Below are 23,907 nucleotides of genomic sequence, written 5' to 3'. Positions count from 1 at the left end.
ATAAGATCGCACACTGGGCTTTGTTACATTGATTTGTGATCAATGTTCTGTACTGTGTTTCTGCTCTGTGTCCTCGTGCACAGTTCACCCTGTTTCTTGTCTTTCTTTCTGTTCCTTTCATATTTATGCTTGGAACATCCTCCTTGGGGTGCTCACTGCTGCCTCCCTCCAGCCCTTTTGTAGTCTTACAACAAGTTAGAGATAAGGATCTCTTTCACAAATGGGAAAAAGAAGTTCCAAGTTCTGTGTTTTCACGGTGTCACAGCATGACGTGAACACTTGTGGCCTGTACCGATGTCTGAATATCAAATTGTATAATTTAACTTTGGTGTGAATAATTGGACTTTGAAGTTTTCTTGGTCAGAAAAACTTCAGAGGGAGCAGTATTTGTCTCCATATGACAGTCACGCAGGTGGGTTAAGGTGCTGTATATCATTTTTTCCAGCTGTAAACATTTGCCCAATGTTTTTAATAAGCAGGAATGGCCTGTTGCAATAACTCAAACCTGGAGTCACGCTGCAGATATTTTATTTACTCTTTTTGCTTATTAAATAGTTTATTTCTTCACCAGAAAGGGTATTTCTAAATAAGTGCCTAAAATACAGTCTGAGTCACCTTTTATTTCATGTCAGGAAAAGGAAGAGATTGGGAATATCTGAAAATTATTTCTAACGAGATAGACATAAGCACTCTGGGTTTTAAACCTGTTGACGCAGTGGGGCTTAGCTTATAGTTTTAGAACTTAATTTAGGTTTCTGTGTGTTGTGTCCAAGCTCTTATTCTGGTCAACGCAGGTGACAGACACCAAAGAACAGTTCCCAGACATCGGTGTCTACTTCAGAGTGAGGCACGTAGCTCTCAGCAGTCATTCATTTGACCACTTCCCATGAGTTGAGCGAAGAAGATGACCAGGTCAGTCAAATATAGAACAGGGGAACCAAGACTGGAAGGAGTCTATAGGGCCAATGCCATGCTTCAGCCCTGGTCCCACTTATAGCTACAACCTGCTTGGACATCCCTGCCTTCAGAGTAGGTTGTTCTCATACCTGAAATTAGTACAAAGAGAAAAACTTCAAAATAAGGGTCAAGAAAACATTATTTTCCACTCCAATTTCATCATGGCCCTCGGGATATTTGGTGTGTTTACTCGAAACTCCAGCTTTTAGACTTACACGATGACTTTTTCCCTTTAATTAAGAGTATGCCCTTAGTGAAAAAAGCATGGAAGGACTTGCAAATCTGAGCCCTAAAAAGCTCAATTAAAAAAAAATAAATAAAAAAATCAGGAATATATTGATACTTGCTTTCCAAGAAGACCTCAAAACTGTAGTTAAACTGATCCCACGACAGTGTTAGCCACCATGGTTTTTATAGGATGTCGGGTTGGTTGTGCTAGAGAGTAAGTAGATTTAAAAAAAAAATAGACATGAAAGAAAAAATATCACCTGCCGCAAATAAATAAGGCGGGCTGTGGCTTGTTAAACCTTGCTGCTGTCTTCAGCAGAAAGATAATGTCATTAGTCCCTAGATCGGGTCTGTTGGTTTGCTGCTGGCTGCAGATAGCTCCTTGGCAGAGGCCGTCGGCGCAAACCCTGTGCGTGCAGTAATAAGAGGCATTCAGCCAGGCTGGTCTTGCCTCGCATCATTATATGGTCAATCCCTTCAGCATTTTGTGTTTGCTCCAATTATTCGGAGCTTTAATGCGTTGAGTAGTCGAAAATGTGTCCTACAACTCTCCAGCACATTAAAAGTTTCTTTTGGATAGCACTTAAATAGCTTCCAATTTATCAAAATAATTTGGGATGTGTTTCTAGTAATCACTGCAGTGCTTTCTGAAATTATTAAATGACCTACATGTGTTAAAGCATATTAGTATTCGAGCTGCTGTATATTTTGGCATTTAAAACTGCCATTTTTACTAGCAGCTCTGATGTTGATAAACATTGTAGGAGAGTTTAATAATTGGGCCCTAATATGCCAGATGGATTTTCTTCTCTCTTAGTGAGAACGCATCAGAGCATAGTGCTGATGAAGTTTTTCCAGCCCTTTAAAAATACAAGCGTGCTTGTTTGGAGACTTTTACGGGTACCTGGAGTGGAGGGAGTATCCTGTCTGCTATGGAAAGGAGCTTAAGAATGAGGTATAAAACCAGACAGGGTGGTTAAGTTCACATTTTTGTATCAGGGTGGAAATAACCTGTGGCATAAAGAGTGTGGGAGGCTTATCAGCGAACGATGAATGCATTTGTTGAGGCCAACTGACGGGAGATTACTTACAACCATCACTCATTTATTATACTTAAGTAATTCTTAATTATTTATTAAATTAATAAGCTATTTATCACATTGAAAATTATCCATAAGATGCTAATGTAATTTCTCCCTAGATTGCAGCATAAGTGCTGCGTAAGGGATATTTATAGCTCTGTAGGCCAATGAAAGTTGAATTTGGCTGAATCCAACCCATATGATTTCAAATTTCAGCCCATCTGAGTTTCAAATTGCCCTGGGATTAAAAAAAAATAAATCTACATGAGTCTTAGCTGTCTCTAGATGGCTCCTTTTCCTTCCAATCTGGTTTAAGATTGGATTTTTTTGGTGTCATCTTTTTAGGTTGCTGAATATGCTGCTTGGCCTCTTACCTGGCATTTACAGGGGTGCCTACAGGCTGCACTGGGATGTAACGAGCCCAAGAACATTTCTGTCCCCTTTACCTTTTTTTTTCAGAGCCACGGATGAGGAGAAACGATACAAAAGCGTTGTTTGAGATGGGAGGAGATGTAGGGAGAAGACTTGAATGAGCAGTGAATTGCAGGGATGAAGGAGGCTCTTGGTAGGCAGTTATTTTTGGAGAAGAAAGAAACAGAAGAAGGTAAAGCAAGTCCTGCAGCAAGGTTTATTTTAAAGCCATTTTTAAACAGATCTATATTCATAGCTGGTAGAGAGAGCATTGAGGCTGTCCAAGAGAAAGGAGGGCACAGCACGGCGTTGGGCTGGGACTGCCAACTGTAGGCTTCCACTCCAAATCATTTTCCAACACAGCTCTCGTTCCACCCAGCTGTTTCCGTCCACTCCTTCCATATTTACACAGTTGCCTTCAGAGAGAAGGTCTGGAAAAAAAGCTGGTTTCAAGCTACTGACAAGAGGATGGCTCTTTTTAACGTCTTTCAGGATGGGTTAGGCTGAGAAAAGGCAGCAGATAGATCTTGACTTGCCTCTGCCCCTGGGGTCCTTCCAGCAGATGATGTAGTGCAGCGGGGCGAGCAGGGGCTGCGCTTTATTTCTTCCCGAGTGTTGCCAAGGGGAGGTTGTGCAAGGGGGGAAATATATTTCCACAGTGCTTTTATGGCTTTTGTGGGTATTTGCTGCCTCCTTGTGACAGTACAAAGATGCATGGTGCAGTTCCTCTGAAATACAGGCCACTGTGGTGAGCATTTTAGGAGGAGTATTTATTGGTCGTTAATTGTTAATTCCTCTCTCTGCTTTCTTCAGAAAGTCTTGGCTGGGATGCCAGAAGCAAGGCAAGTGGCAAACCAGTGAAAGACTCTGGCATGTACAATCGCATGAAATACACATTTCCTAAAGGGAATTGTATATGAGGATAAAGACAATCCTCTTAATTCTCCACTCCCTGGCTTTTTTCTCCAAGGGAATAAATTAATATGGAGAGAGAGGTGTGTTTACAGCTTGTTGAGGTCACATTTCTCCTAAAGAAGAGCCGTCCTCCTAGGAGCTCAGTAGGTTTTGAAGTGTATCTTCAGTTTGGTGTGCCTGTTCCCAGCCTGATAGATGGAAGGGAATGGAGCCCATACGTCTTGTAACAGCCACCCACAGAACGGTGGAGGTCTCATTCACTGTGCTGCCTGTGCGTGGCACACAACAGCCCAGGTTTATTTGTATGCTCAGCCTCCTCAGAAACTCCTCCTGAGGGTAAGTCTGGCTGAAATGGGTCTTTATAGCACACTGGCAAAGCATCTGGCTCTGTCCCTCTGCCCTTTGGACTTCCATCTCATTTCCTCGAGTAAAGAGGTAGCAAGGAGGTAAAACGGGATACACCATGGCAGTAGCTGTTGTCTGTAAGCTGCATCTAAAACGTTTTATCCTGAGATGAAATCGTTGCTCGAGTCACGATGTGTTGCCCTTCGGTGTGGTGTTGGCAGCCTGTCGTGGGGCTCCTGCAGGTGCTTGAATATTGACGTTTTTGTGGTCAGATTAAACATGCAGCCAGGACACTTCTCCCTCCTGCCTTGAAGATTTTGTTTTATCTCCCCCCTTCCCTTGCACGCCGATGCTGATTTTTTTTCTGCAAACAAAACAGACAAAAGACAAAAGGTTTAGCTTGTGGTCCTAGCTGTGCTAGCTTGGCTTGGATGCAGTTGGGATTTTCGTTCTGCGGGGAGCACTGGCTTTGGGCCTCAGAGATAAAGCAAACATTTCACCTTAGAAAGAGTTAGTCCCTCTGTGGAAAAGGGAGTTTATAAGAAGAGAAAAGCTTACCGAAGCCATTGAGTCAGTGAGGTAGCGTTCATGCTGCGGGGAGCTAACGGGAGTCCCAAGACAAATGTGGGTACTCAAAAATTTTGTTAGTCCATCATTCACTTCTGCCTGTTGAAGTGTGGTATGAGTGGAAATCCATCTCATCTAAGTGTGACCTTGTCCAGGAGAGAAATACTATTTCCTGGTGGCTCAGACAGTCTGCTCTTGCATTTAATGCAGCAGTAGGGAGCTTGAGGAAAGAAAAGGAAAGCTGAAGGTATGACATCCTTAATCATCAGTAATGCATGTTTGCTTCCTTACCGAAATAGCAATTAAAGATTTAATGTGTGTGCTTTAGTGGATGGCACATTGTTCTTTACTACAAAGCTCGACAGTAATCCAGTGCCTCTCAAAAGGGAAAATAAAATAATCATTGAAAGTGCTTGTCTAAACTGTTTGTATTTGCAGAAAAATGACCATGCTTTTACAGTGAACAAATGTCAGATTTTAATATTTAGATAAAGTGTGAGGGAAGTGATTTGGAATATGCGTCTCGAAATGAAAAAGGCCAAACTAATCTCTCCGTGATCCTGCTTAAATTTATGAAGAAATAGGCACCGCAGGAGTCTTTAAAAGCTGTGCAGACATTTTAATGCTGAAAGTCGCACGAGTGCCAATTTTTTAATTTCACATAGTATATGAGAGGAAGACGTACCTCTGTATATATCCAAACCTGAAAAATAAAATCACAGCGCCTACCGGCTGCCCCGTGAGCGCTCGGTGCCTGATCACACGCAGTTTTCATAATATATAGCCTATGGATAATGATATGTAATCAGGAACGGGCCCTCCTTTCTCATCTCAGGGAACAGCTCTTGCTGTCTGTCCTTTTTTAGTGATTAATAACTCTGCCAAGCCTCTGCACTGCTCTCTGCTAAGGAATTGGCCGTCGGAGAGGGGGACTCCTGGTTGCGCGAAGGATGAGGCGCGTGGTCCCTTGTAGCTCATCTAAGGCAAACACTTAGGAAAAGAAGGGGTGAAAATGGAAATGGAGGGATGAAATACCATCAGTCGTCATCGGTTGTGGTCTTTCAATCAAGGGCACATCCAGAGGAGGGCACTGGGGTTGCAGTACATGGGTAAGGGGGAACACGCTGGAAGCCGCGGTGTCGTTTGGAAATAGGAGGCTTGGGGATCTGCGAACGGGATGGATGCTTGGAGGCAGAGCTTTGTTTTTTGTTGAAGGCAGGGAGCATTGAGTGGTCTTTTGGCTGTAGCAGACATTCTTCTGTATCTGTGGTCTCCACTGGGAGCCCCAGAATGATGAGAGCTGAACCTCTCCGAGACACACGGTGGTTCCCGGTCATCCCCCTTCGGACACTCAGAGCACTGCAGCTGGCATAAATGGTGCACTTGGGGAAATAAATCATCTGTTCTGGTTAATCTTCCTATAAGCACACTCTCAAATATACATAAAGAGCATGAGGAAGAGACTTCTGGAGACTTTTTCTCTTCCCCATCAGCAGGGTACTTGAGAAGAGAGGCTTTTTGCTGGGGTACAGTCATACAAAAGGATAAATTTTAATCTAAGCCTGTGTGCCTTGAAGTTGCTTGTTAAGTATGCAGTCCGATAAGATCATAATTGTCAATAGTAGGTTTTTATTATTATGATAACTGCTTTTTGTTAAATCTGCTTTTTTGCATTTTCCCTAGAAGTTGATAAACCTATTCATCCTTTTGTTCCTCTTTAGATTTAAGCAAAGCAATATAGATTTGGAGAAATCAAGAAATGCCTATAGTTCTGCAAGAGCCAGTTAAAAAGAATCCAACTACTATACACCTTATCTTATTTTTGCAATTTTGAAATGGAAAAAAAAAATCAATTTTCTCTGCCTCTTTCAAGGCTTTTCTTTTGTTGGGTTATCCTCTCGCTTTAAATATTGCCAAAGATAGTAAATACTGGCTCTTCCAAAACGATTAAATCTTCCTGCCTTGCTGTTCCGATTCCCTAGTGAGAATTGGTGGATGTCATATAAGGAGGTCAAATAGGTAACTTTGGATCAATGTTTCTCTAAAAATAGATGTACATCGTTCCTCACCAGGTGTCATGAGCACTGAACTGTGCAAAGCATTTTGCACTGCTGTATTATCTTTCATCAAAGTACCTCTAAGTATTATGTGAACTTCTAGTCTAGTTTTTTGATTTGCTAGTTTTGCAGCTGCCGTTATGTTATGAACAAGGACAATAAGATATTTATTTTCTTCTCTCCTTTACAGTTGCTTCCTGTCTTTGCTCCTGGTGGCAGCTGTGGTTTGGAAGATTAAACAAAGTTGCTGGGCATCACGAAGAAGAGAGGTTAAAATGACAAATTTGAATGCTATCTCTTAAATGGCTTTTTTAGAGTTCTCTTGTATTTTTTCGTATATGCATAGTATTAACCTTCAGTTAAGGATAAGCTCCACTAATCTGTAAATGCTTCTGTTTAGGCATTGATAATAGTGTACTTTCTATTACAGTTTCGGTGACAAATGATTCTATTTCCTGAATGTGCAATTTCTGTGAAGCACAAAAAATAGGGGTGAATACCCTCTGTTCCCAGAACTCAGGTTCTAGACAGTATAAATACAAAACCATGGCAAATTAGGAGACTCTTTATTTAGATCTGTTTTCAAAAAAGAAATATCTGTTGCAGTGCTAACCGTATTAGTTCACGCATTCTTCTTTTCACCTAGCTGTGGACCAGCTTCCTAACTTTCTTGTGTTTGCAGCATATACAAAATTAATGTTATAACCCCCCCAGTATTGTTCTTCCTTGATTGTGGCTGGTGCATTTGGTGATTTTTTTTTTCACCACCATTTCTCCTTCTCAGCCATCATTGCACATCACACCCTGAGCACTCAGGGTGATCAAGATACGACAGCCAACAAGTTGTGGCTCAGTAATGTAAAGAATGTGTCCTTCTTTCTCATTTTTTAATCACAAATTCAGAAATGAATAGTAGAGCGAGCCGTGTTTGTAGAGAAGCAAGCCCTGTGTGCTGCAAGGCAGATGACCGTAGCACATTCCCGGGGTTTTCACGCTGTGCCAGGCACTAAAACCATGTAAGGCAGAGCCCTGTATCATGTGCAAATAAAGCCAAGGTTAGGCTGGGCTGAGCGTGGCTGGGATTATTTTTAGCTTTGCCTTGTGCTGTTTTCTTGTATGCAAAATAAGAGCAGCTAGACTTTATTCAAGTGAGTCCATGTGCGATTTCCAAATGTGATTTTCTGTACCTTATCACCTAAGATGAGTTATCTTTCCCTAGGGGAGAAACACAACATATCCCAATATCCAAATGCAAGAAGTGAAATCTTCCCATTCCCATAACTTTTCCTCCCAGCCGATCTGCTGGGATGAAGCTCATGGCAGCTGCAAGCACCCATCTGCGCAACTCTTTTATTCAAGGGCATCTGATTCGTACGTAGTAGTTGATCAAGAAGATTCAGAGGATTAATTTCTACAGAAATGAAGTCCTGTGCAAGTGCCCGTTTCTTGCATATCTTCAAGAATCTGTATCTGGTTGTACTTCCAGTGCAATAGTGGGAATAGCATAAAATAACTCAATCTGGGGTTCTGATTTCTTGTAAGAAAGCAGGATGATGGCTGATATCTCTTCTCCCCTTCTTGCTCTTTCTGCTTCAGATAATTTTGCTCTTACTAGTGAACTAAACTGCATAATCTAACCAGTGTTTTCAAACAGATAACCCTTCATCTTGGAAATCATCTAAGTCTTCGAGGCTTTTTGTGTTCTCTGTAGATAGATAAATTTTGACCACCATGCCTATTATTTTCTTTCTCACTCTTGGCAAGAAAGTAAGATGGAGTCAGCATAATGTTTCCTGCTGGCTCCTGAGGTTAAATGTTATCAAGGAATGCATGAGAAAAATAGATGGAGAAATAAATACTGTGCTTTTGAGCTCGGTTAAGATATTTTTAGCAGTGGCCTAAATGAAAAATTTCTCTATAAATTACATGTACTTCAAGTCTGATACATCTTTTAAGAAAAAAACCTGGAGTGCTAGCAGGGTACTGGCATGTTCTAGTTTATTTAAACTCAGTTTACATGTGTGGCTATTTGAGAGGCAGCTCATCAGTACGTTCTTTTCCTGGCAGATTCCTGTCTGGCACCACTGTCCGTCTTGCTCCTTCTTTACATCCAATCAATCTTATCTTGCAGTTCATAGGTCTCCCTTACTGCGTTCCTCTGTTGCTGGAAGTAGTTGTAAACTTGGGGAAACTCTTTTAAATTTTTACCATGTCGTCGATTAAAGAAAATAATAAAGACTGCCTCCAGAAATGAAAGTCTGCTCAAAAGATCTTTGACTTTTCGGTAGTATCTAAGATGATTTTATGTCTCACAGTGTTCTTTTAACACAGACTCTCAGTAAATCCCATCAAGACTCCCTTTAAACACTAGTAGTTAAAATAACAATTAACAGCAGTTAGCTACACTGCAAGTTTTAAGTGTACACAAGTTTGCCACTCTGTTTAAGGATGGTCTTGAAGCACGTGATTTTTAGGTTTGCCATTTCTCCTTCATTTGGAAGCGCCTGCTTTCCTTGTTCTCTTTACCCTGACAAGAGCCTTGGGTTACAGAGTTTGCAGACTGGCATGGGGAAAACAAATTTTCATACAATCATTGGATTGGGTTGGAAGGGACCTTAAAGGCCATCCAGTTCCAACACCCTGCCATGGGCAGGGACCGCTGCCCCCAGCCCCATCCAGCCTGGCCTTGGGCACTGCCAGGGATGTTGCAGCCACAACTCCTTGGGGCAGGGCCTCACCGTCCTCATAGCAAAGAATTTCTTCCTAATGTCTAACCTAAATCTGAGCTTTTTAAATTTAAAATCATCCCCCCATGTCCTATCACTCTCTGCCTGTGTAAAAAGTTGCTCTTCATCTTTTTTATAAACCCCTGTAAGTACTGAAAGTGCCACATCCACCCATCTCTTGATCGACCGGGCACTCCACCACTTCCCTGGGCAGCCCCTTCCAGTGCTCGATCACCCTCCCCGTGAAGAAATTCCTCGTAATGTCCCATCCAAACCTCCCCTGGAGTTCCCTTGTGCCCAATTACTTGTCACCTGAGAAAAGAGACCAACGCCCTCCTTGCTGCAACCTCCTTCCAGGTTGTTGTAGAGAGTGATGTGATGAGGTCTCTTCTGAATTTTCTCTTCCCCAGACTAAACAGCCCCAATTCTTCCAGCTGAGCCTCATATGTCATGTTTTTAGTCCCTTCACAAGCTTCATTGCTTTTCTCTCCACACACTTGAGCAACTCAACGTCCTTCTTGTACAGCGGGGCCCAAAACTGAACCGTGGTACTCCAGGTGTGGTCTCAGGAGTGCCATGTACAAGGGGAGGGGGACAAGCACTAGCCAACTCTCATCCAGCACCCCCAGGTCCTTTTCTCCCAGGTAACTTTCCAGCCACTCTTCCTAACCCTGTGCTGCTGCACGGGGTGGTTAGGACCCAAGCTAAATGTCATGCACTTGGACTCAGCCCACCTATGAATCCTTTCCAGAACCCTCTGCAGATCCTTCCAACTCTCAAGCAGATCTACGCTCCTGGCCAGCTTCATATCTTCTGATAACTCGGTAAGGGTGCACTCGGTTCTCTCATCCAGATCATTGATAGAAACGTGAAACAAAACTGTTCCCAAAAAATGAGCCCTGGGAAAAGCTGCTGGTGACCAGCCCCCAGCTGGACTGAACCCCAATTTCTGTGACTCTTTGAGCCTGGCCAGTGCTTCACCCAACAAACAGCACATCTGTCCAAGCCCCATGCAGGACAATGCAGTGGGAAACGGCATCAAATGCTTTATTAAAACCCACAAGGACAACATCCTTAGCCTTCCTCTCTTCTATTCAGCTGGTCATCTTGTCATAGAAGGAGATCGGGCTACTCAGGCAGCACCTGCCCTTCATAAATCCGTGCTGGCTGCTTCTGATTGCTCAATTGTTCTGTATGTGCTGCGTGGTGCACTGCAGCCCTGGCAGGAAATAGTTCTCCAATTTTGACTATATTTTTAGAAGTGGTCAAGTTATGTATGCCCGTCTCCCATGGCTTGTGCCATAGTAATTTTGTGCGGCTTCTCTAATCTTAACCCTAAAGGAAGTAGAATATAATGAAATCTGAAGGTAATTCCCAACTATCAATCACTTCTGCTTCCAATATAAACATCGCTCATGCCCAACTTCTTATCATAGTGCTGGGTGAAAAGTAGATAACTGAAGCTTAATCCAAGACATATATAGGGAAAAAAAAAAAAAAGAGTATTTTGAAAGATACAGTGGCCAAAATTAGTCCTGCAGTATTGCTTGGCAAATATGCTGGGAGAAGTCATACAGCTGTCTATGAGGTTAGTGGAACAGGGCAGGGAAAATTTATATCAGCATCATTTGGTTGCAACTACATTTGTGCTATTCCCTCCTGAGAAAGCGATGTGCTACAAATCCAGAATCTGCTACAGGATCTTATGAAATATATAAGATCATCCTTACTTCTTTTTCTTTTTTTTTTTTCTTTCAGCAGCTAATCCTCTTTGACCAGCTGCTTGCACATGTCAGTGCTGATGTTCCTCAACCTCACGGCTAAAAGGTCTTTTGGGTGGGCAAACATAGCGTAGCAAATGCATAGTTCTGGGAAAAATGAGTTTGGAGCACTGAGCAAAAGTTCAGGTCTTGGAGAGTATAAAACCTGACCTGAAGTTAAAATGGGAACAAATTGTGTCTTATCAGGCAGGGAGGAGATGGGATAGTAAATTGTGCTCCAGTGAGCACCAAGTTTAAATATCTTCAGACATCTTAAAGACGGAGAATGGAAATAAAAAGGCAGATTTTATAGCAGGCTTAGGATGAAGTGAATGACATTAGGAAATAGGGATAGGATACCTTTCTATTTTGTCTCTGGAAAATTATATGTTAAATGTATCAAGGTGTTCACAGAGAATAATGCACAAAGTACGAGTGCAGCATTAGAAATTGAACATGCCCATCTGCTCTCTTGAATTTTCTGCCTATTGTTTCATCTTAGCAGCCAAATCTTATTCTCTTCACCCTCGGGCTGTTTACTGCTCCTCCACTTTGGGCAAGAAATAGCTCCTGTTAACATTTCCAGCGAAAGGAGCGTGGAGAGCAACTTGGCCAACCCAGCACAGCTGTCTGCGTGAGGGTCAGCTCTGCAGTTCTCCACGTCCCCCTGGGATGTGGTGGGAGCATCAACACCAAGCACACACAGAGACAACTAAATTTAGCTGCCTAGAGCTCAATTCTATCCTTAACGTACATAAAATACTCTACATTTTGCCTCGTTTCTTGCCAGGACTATCCAGGGCTGAATGTTTTTATTCTGTGTGCACTACCCGACTTATTCAGGATGGGTTTGTATATTGATTTACTGCAGGGATTATCCTTTTTCCTGACCTCATTCCTGAAACTTTTTGCACCCCAAGTGTCTTTAAAATGTAGCAGTGCTTCTGTTTTCACTAGCATCCTCTGCTGTAACATCTGTGAACACTGAATGCCATTTAGGCAGACTGATTTCTGTATGCGTTTTCACAGCTAAGACTTTCCAGAGGATGTGCGCTGTGTGTTATTTATTGTCCTGCCTCTGTTGCAGTCTGCTTCCAGCTCTCATCTGTTAGCATTTCATTCATCTCGTGTCTTGTCTTGTAGAGTGTGATTTAGGGTATCCTTTGTCAAAGAAAAGGATTCAGGATTGGAATATTTTCAAACTGTAACTGGAAATCAGGATCTTCATCACTGCCTAGGCTCCCTGATATCAGCCCCGTGCTGGAACATAAAAAGGTCAGGCTATAAATATGCCTGCGTTGGGCAGTGGGCCATCACAGGCACTTTGTAGGGCATGTGAGAAACAAAATGTGCTGGTGATGAACTTTGCTGCTGTGTTCATCGAGCTCCCGGCAGCCGTTTGACTTGTGGACCGTCTTGTTCGATAGCACCGACAGTGCTGCTCAGTGTCTGTCAGCTCGGAATAACGCATGAACTCGGCGGTGGGGGCTGTAGATGAAACACAGATTGGAGGAGTGAGGAATCACGACAAGCAGATAACTTCTGCGGAGGTCTAGATTGTGTGGTCAGCACGCTCGGATGTCTTATTACGGCGTCAAATGGAAACTCTGTGTGCAATATCTCTTTTTCAACAGTTGCAGGAGATTTGCTTCCCAGATTATCAGTATCCTGGAAAATAGGCTGAAATGGTGGTGGCGGTGGTGATTTAACAGCTGCGTGTAAATTCCCAGTTCCTGCATTTATAAGTAAAGTAATAAACTAAGATCATATTGCTATTTTCTGGAGCTGGTTGTTAGTGTAGCGTGTCCACTCTGGTTTCAGCGATAGCCTGGGTGTTGCAGATGGTTTGGAAAAACACTGCAAGATTCATTTGTTATCTGAAAGATAAGTGAGAGACTAAAGTGTCAGAAATTACTCATTCTGTCCAAGGGAAAACATATTGAGATTTGATGATGCGAGTGTCTGTGAAAAAGAATCATGGAAGAATCACAACGGGACGAGGCTCTACTAAAATATCAGCCGAAGGCACAACGCACAGTTTCTGCAACTGGGGCTCAAAAAGTTGAAAGCTGCTTTGTTTTTCTGCTGGTTTTAGTGGCAAGAGTAGCAACGCCAGCCGTTTGTTTTGTCTGAAATCAGGCTATGAGTGCTGTTGGAAGGAGCTTTTCTGGGTCAATCCAAATGATGCGGTTGTGGAAACCACGTGGTGACATTCGGCGGCTCGTGCTACCCAGGAGGTCAGATGAAATAATCGTAGCTCTTTCCGCTACCCCCGAATTTAAAATCTATGAATGGGGACCAACTCGTGGAGCCTGTAGGCTTTTTCCAAAATACTGAGTGCTCTCTGCAGCGATCTGCGCGTCTTTGGCCGCCGACTGAAGGAAATTACAGCAGAGAGAAGAGATGCCCTGAAGAGGAAAACCAGCCCTAAATATTAATGTGGACAAGAGATTCCGGCTTAGGGGGAATTTGATGGTCTGGTTTTGTTTAAACGTGCTGTTGTCACTTCTGTGCCTGAGCCTTGTGTCTGGCTGAACTTGCAGATGGCCAATTCTGGATGGATTTGGAGCTTTAATTTGTCTGCATTAGATGCCACCGTGTCACGGTGACAAGCACCCAGCCCAACACTTCTCCCGTAGGCTTCTTAGGTGTTGCTGCTAGAGAATTAAAAAAGAAGCTGGAGTTGTTTTTCGCATGCCCTAAAAAGAGCTGGTGGACAGGATTTGGGATGGTGGTGTGATAGCCTAGCTACCGGAGGGCTCAGCATCATTAAAAAACAAACAAAAAAAAACCACAAAACAATTGTATGTATATCGAAGCTGTTGTCATTTCAGACTCCAAGGTCTGTCTCTGATGATAGGAATCAGTGGTACAGGTATCTAATTTAGCGATTTGGGAAACTCGGGGAGAGAAGCAGTGTCGTGTAATTATGCTGGAAGAGCTCTAGTCAATCAAAGGTGTGCTCTGCTATTGTGTAATTATCTGGTGTTGGTGTATATCCCAGTCTGCACGGACTACGTGCTTTTTGGTCTTTTCAGAAGAAATGATATCTTATTCTTATTAAAGGTCAGCTTTTCTGTGCCCTCCTACTGGGCATGATTATGATAAATAACTTACTTATCTTAATCAGCCCTGGATTAAATATGTTCTGTTATTTCAGCATGAGGCAACTTCCCAGCAGCTTTGCTTTCTGGTTTGTTAGAGTTTTGAAGTGTGGAAATGCCTGTTGAGAAGCATTTGAACATTAATTCTCTCCTCCTCTCTCTTTCAACATAGCCTGCAAAGTCAGTTACAAAACTAATTAGCTAACATTAATATGTGCACTGCTCTAGGGGCTTAAAAACTTAATTTTCAGTGATGATGGAAGTGTCAAAGAAAATTGTTTGTTTGTTGACTTACATGGTAGTTAATGTAATTGTAGCTAAACGCTGTAAATCACTTACTTTTGAAACAATGTAGTCCTCTTCGCAGAATATTTATTTCTTACATCTTTTGTGGCTTTCCTGATGCCCCTTTTTATTTTGTAGGTAGCTCCAGTGATTTCTCCCCTTTCCCCCAAGGTTACCAAGGAACTGTAACATAAAGCAAAGGTTCCCACGACGGGATGCACACAAAATAATGTATTTTAAATAAGCATTACCTCAAAATAATGCATGAGCACAAGTTGGTACCAACTGCATAGAAGTGCAGCTCTGTCCTGCTGCTGTTGCCACCAGGATTGACACCTTCTCCACAGGCCCTTGGGAACCCCAGGAGGGGGAGATCCCCTTTTAATATGGGCTGTAGGAGCCCACGAGCTGTAATTTTGGGAGATGTCATTACAGGAGAGCTCTGGGACAGATTCTCAAGACAAGGTTTTCTAGGTTAGTCATGCAGCAGTGTCTGCAAATAGATAGTTAATTTGGGACAAATGGGACAAGCCACGTTCTGAATTCAAATGAAGCCCCAGTTCCTGCATGTTTTGGATGTCTGTAAGCACAAATGCCTGTCTGCCAGTCCAGCCAGTCTGCCCAGTATGCTTTGGAAGGAAGGGAGCACAGTCTGTCCTCTGACCTCAACAGAATCACCACGACTTGGGTTGGTGAGTTACGAGGTCAGAGTTAATAAGCCTCGCTGGGAGAAATTTGTTACCCTTTGCTTACGTATCCTCAGCGTACGCAGCGAGACCTCTTGGTGTTTGATTAGATTGCGTTGTGCATATGGTGCAGAGCCTTGGAGGGAACGGGTAAGGGGACTGACTCAATCGAGTACCTTTGCAGAACTGATGCATTTTAAAAGATTGATTGGGAAGGAGGAGACAGCCTTGGTCTGCTTCTGTCACCCTCTCTTTAGCTGTGATCAGGAGGGGAAGACCAGAGCTGCTAAATCCATGTTGGAGAATGGCACCTTCAGCATCCTGCATGGCAGAGCTGCACTTCTCAGCATGACACAGGAAAATCCCAAATGTTTTTTTTCTGCCCCAATTACCCTTTTTCTTCTATATGTCTTAAACAACAAGAGTATGAATCAGTTTCTTTCCTTATCTTCTTCATCTGTTTCCTCTCTCCATGATGCTGGAGCTGTTACTTTCTTAAGACTTACTGCTGGTTGTGAGGTCTCTGGGTTTCAGCCCACTGGACCATTTTATCTTTGCGATACAGGTAGGATAACAGCTCAAAACACACCACGTATTTCAGGGTGCCCTGGCTTTTGAAGTTGGCTGTGGACAGCCTGGAGGATATGGCTGCTGATTGTGCTCGTTCATAACCAAGTGGAGCTTGATGTTTTCCATGGTGGGACTGAAAATTTTCAGAAATTTCAGAAGTTTCAGAAATACTTGAAGGATTAGATCTACAAATTTTGGGGAAAAGAAAAAAACTGTGAAGAAGACTATTGCTCTTTCCTGGATCCCAATTTTAAAGCCACCTCCTTCAACCACAGGCTGGAGTAATGGTGCCAGATGTTCCGCTGATACCTCTGCAGCATTTTGTCCTGTGTCCTGAATCCGTCCTGCCTGCTGGAAATACTTCGCTTCCTTTCCCATGAGATCCTGCTTGCTTCTCCTTTACTCTCCCTTAAACCAAGAGCTCATCTGTGCCTGTTGTTCTCTTTGCACACCCATGGGGTTTTCATTCTGGAGCTTCCATTTTTTTCCTTTCTCATCTCGGTTGAAAATTGAGATGAAACTCATGTAAAAACCCACCTTCGTTACAAGTTATAGATGGCTGGTTCGGATAGCTTTTAAAACCCATTCTTTATAAGGAGCAAATAAAATCCAAAACCCGTGCCTCTCTTCTGGAAAACCTGGCATCCTTTCAGCCTGACAATACCGGAGCCCGATCCTGAAAGGTACCAGAGCCCTGTGCTCATAAAAGAGGCTCCGCAGGGGGCAGTTGCTGAGATTGATGGTAGCAGGACGGTTATACAGAAACCAGGGACTGCTTTATTACTGTAAATAAAATGTTCAGGCTTTTCCTGTCAGAAAACACAGCACAGGTTATATTAGTCAATTAACCTGGTAACCCGGGTGGCTGTTTTTCTTTTGCATGAGCGGCCGTGCCGCTGCGCAGAGGGAATGGTTTTCCTGCGTCCTCGGGTGCAGTGCTCCCGTCAGTCACCCACTTCGTCGTGGATTAACTCCATGGGTATGAACATAAAGGACTACTGGGATGAAGCTCTTCTTTCCATGAAAAAAATCCACGCAGATGAAAGTTGTAGAGGTTCTCATTTGAAGTTCGTGCTTCCTTCAGTATTATATGTCCGCGGTGTGTTCCCGGACACGCTTTTTAATGTGTTTTTATTATAAGCCTGTCAAACGTTTCGCCGTTAAGATCCTCTTCAGACCAAGGTGATTAAAAATATTCCCAGGTTGTCCTATTAATTGTGTGATCTAGAAACCAACGCTTTGCTGGAAGAGTATTCAGGTTAATTATTCTAAAACTCAGAAAGCAAATCATCAGGAATGGTGGTGCGCCAGGTTAGGGGGTATCTTGACATTACCTGCTGCTGATTTCTAATGACATACTCCACACCTTGACTGGGGAAGTGCCACAATTTCTCCTTCGCAACATAACAACACATTTTAATTAAAATTTTGATACACCAAACAAATATTGAAGGATATATTCGTGCATAGGTTAAACACGCACAGCGTATGCCTTGGGGGAAGGAGTGACATTCTGGTTCCAGAGCAATTATTTCTCAAATTTGTTCTTAATTTTCAGGGAATTGGTTTTGTAACATGGCTTGTGATGCACAAGAAAACAGTGTTAGGGAAAGGATATTCTCCTCGAGGCTTTTGCTGGTTTGGTGACTGTCTGGACCTTTGGTTTTACCAGGTTTGGCCACCGTTGTGCTGAGCAGCAGCTGGCTTTGGGACAGCCCTGAAACGGATGACTTTCCTTCTCCAGTTCAGCAAATGCAAGCAGGAATATTGCTGTCAGCACTGCTTCTCCCATTGCTCACTCGGAGGCAGCTCAGCTTTCGCAGCCCTGCCCGGGGTTTTATTTCTTGACGCTACTGTCGACTTCAATAGGAGTCATGTTGCCAAATTGCACATTTGCCTTAGTAAACTGAACTTCCTTCAAAAGAGCTAATAGCTTGCAGTTTGTAAGTCTCCTGGACATCTTCATCAGGACAGCTTGTTCTTTGGTTTTATAGCTATTAAACAAAGCGCTTTATGATAGCTGAAGGGGACAATTGCAGGAACAACAACCCAGCAATCTGTTTCACACTTGCTTTAGTCTGCAATCTGCTGGTGTGCTTTAAATATTCGAAAACTCCTCGACTTCTTTTACCCAAGTGTGAGGTCCGCACAAGTTTGCTTGCAAATACTTAGTGCAGCTCCATTTGTGTGAATTTCTTGTTTTTTGTTTTTTGTTTTTTTTTCTTTTTGGTTGTGACAGTATCTACAATCTGTTCTGATGGGCTTTGCTTCTCTTGGTCTTCCAGAGACCGGTGTCCTCTTCTGCTGCGTGCAGTGCAGCATCCCTGGGTCACCGGGGGCACGGTGCCTTTGGTGGTGGTTTCTTTAGTGCTATAAATGATGGGTTAGGGCTCGAAGCATCAAATCAGCCAAGCTTAAAGGGGGAATAAGGATGGTGGTAGCATAGAAGGCATTTGGGAGAGCCTCAATCCACCATACAGATAGAGTATAACTAGTGCTGCTGCAGCTCTGTGGTAATGCTAATTGCATAATGCTGCAAACAACAGGTGGGGTTAGGCACTTTGCTGTGCTTAAGGGTGAGACTGCTGGTTTTTACACGCTATGCAAGGTACACATCTCTCCCCTTATTAAAAAGGGGCGCTGAGACACATTACACCCACTGCTTCTGGGAATTAGGGTCATGGCTTCTGCCTCCAGTTACTGGTGGTGCAGCTCGCTGCTGGTGTCAGGGATTAGCAGCCGAAACCAAGCAGGAGTGTGTGTGTCCACAGCTCGGCTCCAGCTGAAATGCTGTTTCTAGTCCTATAGGAAACATTATTTTGCCTTCAAAAAAGGGAGCTGCATCATAGTGCTTAAAACTGCTTAAGAGCACAATAAAAGATGCCTCGTGTCGTGGAGGCTTGCAGGGATTTGCTCAGGAAAACGTTTTCTGTTGGAATAAAACATATAGCAGCAAGGACGTATTTGTCATTTGATACGTTTACTGTGTTTAGAAAGGAAACAAACAGAAATAATTATTCAGTAGCCACCTGACAACATTTTGCCAGTGCTGTTAGGAAAAAAAAAAAAAGTCAGATTCTTTCTTACAGGTGTTACGGACTGCTGCTAGTTTAATTTTAAAATGGTTCCCTCAAATCTTACGGAGTCCTCCTCTGCCCCGGACAGGTGATGACAAACAGCTAGGGGATCACAGCTTGAAAAGGAATTAGCTGCTTTACGGTAACTTAAGTGGATGGGTTTTCCTTCGCAAGCAAGTCAGGCTAAGACGGTGCTGTACAGCTCTACTTGCAATGACTTGTTAAACTGTAGTAACGTGAATATTTACAATTACCTGTACCCTTCATGCTGTTAAAACACCAGGAGGTTATTTTCCCGTGTTCACTGATATCCCTTTGCGTTGGGCAGAACCTCTCCGATGCGTGGTTTTTCGTCTTTGTGTTGGAACAATCAAATAATAATATTATTTTTCTGTTTATCAAATTAGCAACTACTCCGTGAGATGCAACAGATGGCAAGTCGCCCCTTCGCCTCCATCAACGTTGCCTTAGAAACAGATGAAGAACCGCCAGATCTCATTGGGGGAAGCATAAAGGTGAGAGCTGGTGCTTTAGGGTGGTCCTCACCATAATTCATCGTGGGTACTTGTTTTAAACTGTGGTTAATGCAATAATCCAAAAATCTCTATTTGCTAGGTATCTATGAGAAACTATAAGTCTCTGAGGGCCAGCAGATCTCGTTTTCATTTGATTTGATACCTTCAGGTCTATGTTTACAACTTTTGGGCTGGTTTAGCTGAGAGCTATGCTGTTTGTAGGGTATGAGATTTTGTGTTTGCTTTGTTGGTTTTTATGCCTTGTAATAGAGAAGAATGCAGTTTTACACGGCAGAACATTTGGCTAGAAATAGCTATAGGTACTGCAAATAGAAAGCATTTTTCTGCGATCTCTCAAATCAAACAGGAATATAATCATGTCTGTGTACTGTAATAGTATCAACATATTTCTGGCTATAAATATATTTTCAAATACATCTTGTGATACATAAATAGGAGTGTGCAGAAATCATTGTCTAAAACCTGCCTGGCATGTTCTTAGTCACAGCACGTTGTATTTTTAGGAAACACGTGTTTAAAAGGAGACTAATAAATTAAAAGATCTTTTTTAATGTCGTGCTTTCACTAGCAGACTTGTACTCAAAAAGGAAAAGTTAAGAACTTGAGAACATTGATATTTTTTTCCTCTGTCTGAAGTAGCTGTGGTATTTTATTCACACTTCAGTTCTTTGAAGTCTTCTTCATTAGTCCAGGCACAAAGTTTCTCACTTTCTGCTACTGTGGCAAGAAAGCAAGTTATCCTTTTCTATCAAAAATGTGTGCATTTTGAATATTGTAAAGGACCCAAAAACAATCTGACCCCAGAACCTCTGTTTGGTGGAAATTCATATTTAAATCTTGGCATTAGCATCAGGAAATGTCACAATTAAGGTCGCCCCTACAGCCTTAGCTCTTCTTTACATAAATGTGAATACAGTCTTTCATGGCAAGCTGCAGTACTTCTTTCCATCTGATTCTTGAATGGAAGAGCAGAAGGGAAAGATTCTCAATATACTGTCATAGTTTCATTATTTGTCCTGGTTATTTACTGTATTTCATCCAAACCTGTTCCAGGCTTTGAATGATTGCTGTGACTGCTCCGTATTTGAGTACTTCATGAACTAATCATCGCTACCTCTCTAAAACTAAGGGTTTAGTGTCCCTGTTTTGCAGATAAGAACTTCCACAGATGGAGAAAACAAAGTAAAATTTGCAAAGGCACTCAGTAATTTGGGGTAATGGACTGACCAAGCAACTAAGCTGACCTGTGCCTGGGACTCCTTGGAGGCCCAGGGTGACCATGCTCCTCGTTGATGTTCATTTTACTCCTAATCATTCAGTTTTTATTTGTTTCTGTAACTTCTAATTTTGTTACGAGGTTGATAGGGATTGGGAATCATTGGCCTCTAACAGCTCACCAAGACTTCGAAAGACAGGCGTGTAAAATTGGGCTGTGCCCAACATGTTACAGCCTTTTATTCACTGCTTCATTGAAGAAGCCATAGGATGTGTATGGATGTTTCCATTGGGATGGAGGCATAATTGTGTGCATGTTTGTGGTGCTGGTGGTTTTGGGCTGCAGTCTGTCTGGGCATTTCCCCTCCCCTCTTACCATTATTCACACTAATTTTGTAGAAATAAGCTAACTAAAAACACCTCCCCTATAGGACCAGGCCAGAACAAAGCTGTCCTAAACTTTTTGATCTCTGACAAGTTCGTCTGCGCTCAAAGAACCGCAGAGAAGATGCTAAACTTTGGATCTCTGCTGTTCTGATGTGTGTTATTTTTCTTCTTGTTCAGCTGGCAGTGCTCGTTTCTTTTTCATATGAGCTTTTTGTTCCCTTGCTGCTCGGTACCTCTCTGCTTTTTATTTTCTTCTCAGTTTCTCCTTTGATTAGAGGAATGCAAAAACCTCCTTTGAAGTGCATCGGCAGACAGGATTTCGTCTTTCTGGCACTAGCAGCTCTATTTCCTTGCATTCCCATGTCTGCCGTCATCGTCCATATCCCACTTGTCTGACCTCCTTGGGTTACTCAAGAAGGGATGGAGAAGCCAATTTTAAGCATAATAAGTAAGACTGTGGACAGATGGACATATGTCCCTTTTCAGACCCAGAAATTGTTACCAACTGCTAATTACCCTCTGTGCTGATAATTCAGCAAGGCGTGCAAATGCTTCTTAATCCATTGCAGACAAAAATGAAGCAGTCTAATTCAGGCAAATGGCACAAAGTGTCTGCAGCAACCAGAAGCCAAAGAGAGGACATGGGCTATTGTGCCAGCAGGTAACTCCATCTGCTGGAAGACCTACGTGCAGAATGAGGATGCTTTTCCATGACAAGGAGAGAAACTAATTTTATGTATTTATTTATATATATTTTTTTTACTGATAGCTTGCAGAAGTTACGTAGGGGATGAAAGCATGTATAAAAGTCTGGAGTGTTTCAGCAAAGTTGAAGCTGAGAGGAGAGGAGGTGCAGGAGACCTGTAGGTTGTGAGCAGCATGGGGAACAGCCCCTCTGAGACTGCCTAACCTGCTGGATGCTGCATGTAAGTGAATTTTATTAGAAGTGAAAAAGCAATCTCGATATCTCCGAGGTCAACTTCGTTTTTTTTCTCTCATCCCTTTTCTGCCTGCATGTGAGAAAAACTTTTAGCAGGAGGGAGCTGCAGGAAGATGAGCTGGGTTGTTATAGAAATGTGGAACCGCATTTTTCTTTTCATTTTATCTGTTCTTTAATTATTAGCCAAGGAAGGAGTGAGAAGAAATGCTGTTAAGTTGTTGGACCATAAGCCGTTCTCCGGGTGCTCTGCCACTCGCTGTGTCAAACTTGGAGAGCTTTCGTTTTACACAAGAAATCCAGGCTGGCGTTATCAGGCACGCATTGATGTTTTCCTTTCCCCGTGTGAATCAAAGCCTTTGGTTAATAATGAGTTTATTTGAGGGTTACAAAGTAGAATTGGAAAATGGGATGTCTTGTCTGCAAGAGATTAATTTCCTTTTCCATTGTACATAGCCAATTGGCAGCCAGTGTCAAGCTAGTTCCATCCTAAGCTAATGTTTTCCAGCTGGACAGTATTAGAACTGTGTTTTCAATTAGTATTTTTCCTGGGGTACTTAGAAGTAATAGAAAATGATTTACCTGCAGGGAAACTATTCATAATATAGTCTGCAGCTAGGCAACACGGAACTAGCTGCTTTGGTTTATTTCCCGCTCAACAAAAACCCAGCGGATCACAAATCTACCACTAAATTTGCTTAGTTATTACAAAATCCATTGGCTTTTCTCTGCAGCTTTTCCTGCATTCTGAGGTGCTGCCTATCGTAATTTCTTCTATGAGTATTTAACATCCCTGGGTATCTAAGGCCAAATCTCCTAGCTCTGTGCAGTGATTTGTAGAAGACTGTTTTCCGTGAGAATTTGGGAAGTTTTTATTTTTTACAGTGATTCCCAGGTATTTTTAAGTTGGTAACGGAATAAAGCTAAGACTTGTAGATTCCCAATAAAAGCACATAACAGCGTAGCAAGCAAATGCTTAGCTTGAGCAAAACACCTGCAAGATCAACAAGAAAATTGTTTCATTAGGGAAGTTTATCCTTAAGTCAGACAGAATTGTCTCGGAAGCTTTCAGAGGCTTTGAAAAACACTCTCATAAAACAAAGCATTTGCCTGGTGGAGCTGAGCAGCCTTGCTGTGCTGTGTTTAGGGATGCGACGTGCAAAGGCAGTGCTTAGAGATGATTATCTTTGCATCCGCGATCGACAGGCTGTCCGCATTTGTAGGTACCTAAATGGAGAGAGGTGTCGGTGAGCAAAACCCTGCTGAAGTTCATTTAGCATGCTCTGTACCTTCGCACGGGTGTGCATTTAATTCTGCTGTGCTGGGCTTCTGAAGGCAAAATAGCTTCACTGCAAGTCCTTAATCAGACATCAGCTCTGGCTGACTCCATAAAAATAGCAGAAATTTGATGGAAAATAGCATCTTTCTCCAGTAATTAGTTTGTTTTGTTACAGAAGAGTGTTGTTAAGTGGTTTAAAGACTGCCAGAAGGTCCCATCTGTTCAAGAAGTACAGAGACGTAGTGGTGGGCTGATTTAGGAGCAGGCAAGGGATACCACAGATTTATATCCTCAGCCTACTTGTATTTCACATCCGAGCTGTGCCCTTGTTACATTCATTTCACACTGCAGTGAGGTTGTAACCACCTGTAATGAGGAGCAGTGAAGAGTCCTGTGGCGAGCGCGATAGCCCTGGTGCCAACCCAGTGAGGAGTGGTAAAAATAAAAGAATAAAATATTAGATGTGGATAAAGCATCATCCAGCTCCATCGCTGCTACACGGCAACTTCGTTTTTACTTGTAGCTCTGCTTCATGCAATGAGAGAAGCTTGGTGAAGAACAACTAAAGGCTCAGGAACTGGTGGGTTTTAGGGCTGTTATCCTCTGGTTGTTGCTCCTTTCCACCTCACTTCCCATGTTTTTGACGCTTTATTTGTTCATCAAATTTGCTGACAGACCAGCCTCCCACCCCATTTCACTTATAAAATGAGCTGGGTTAACATGAGCATGGTGAGCACGGAGCCTCCTGCTTTGCCAGGTCACCCTGATGAGTTGGGGAGTCCT

General features: G+C 42.7%; 1 protein-coding gene across 2 annotated transcripts in view; it reads left to right on the top strand.

The window, feature by feature from the left end:
• The window catches only part of ATRN (attractin), a 144,045-nt gene that overhangs the window by 107,525 nt on the left and 12,613 nt on the right, over nucleotides 1–23,907 (top strand). The window contains exons 26-27 of one of the 2 annotated variants that reach the window (XM_084517162.1): nucleotides 6,753–6,831; nucleotides 19,178–19,285. In XM_084517162.1, coding sequence (XP_084373288.1) covers nucleotides 6,753–6,831; nucleotides 19,178–19,285 — 187 coding nt within the window. Of the gene's footprint in view, nucleotides 1–6,752; nucleotides 6,832–7,781; nucleotides 12,937–19,177; nucleotides 19,286–23,907 lie in introns of those variants that run through there. The other variant, XM_084517163.1, reaches the window with a different exon arrangement.

This window comes from Aythya ferina, assembly GCF_964211825.1.
Source record: "Aythya ferina genome assembly, chromosome: 4".
In the NCBI taxonomy this organism is placed as follows: Eukaryota; Metazoa; Chordata; class Aves; order Anseriformes; family Anatidae; genus Aythya; species Aythya ferina.
This window is presented reverse-complemented; position numbering and strand designations above follow the sequence as displayed.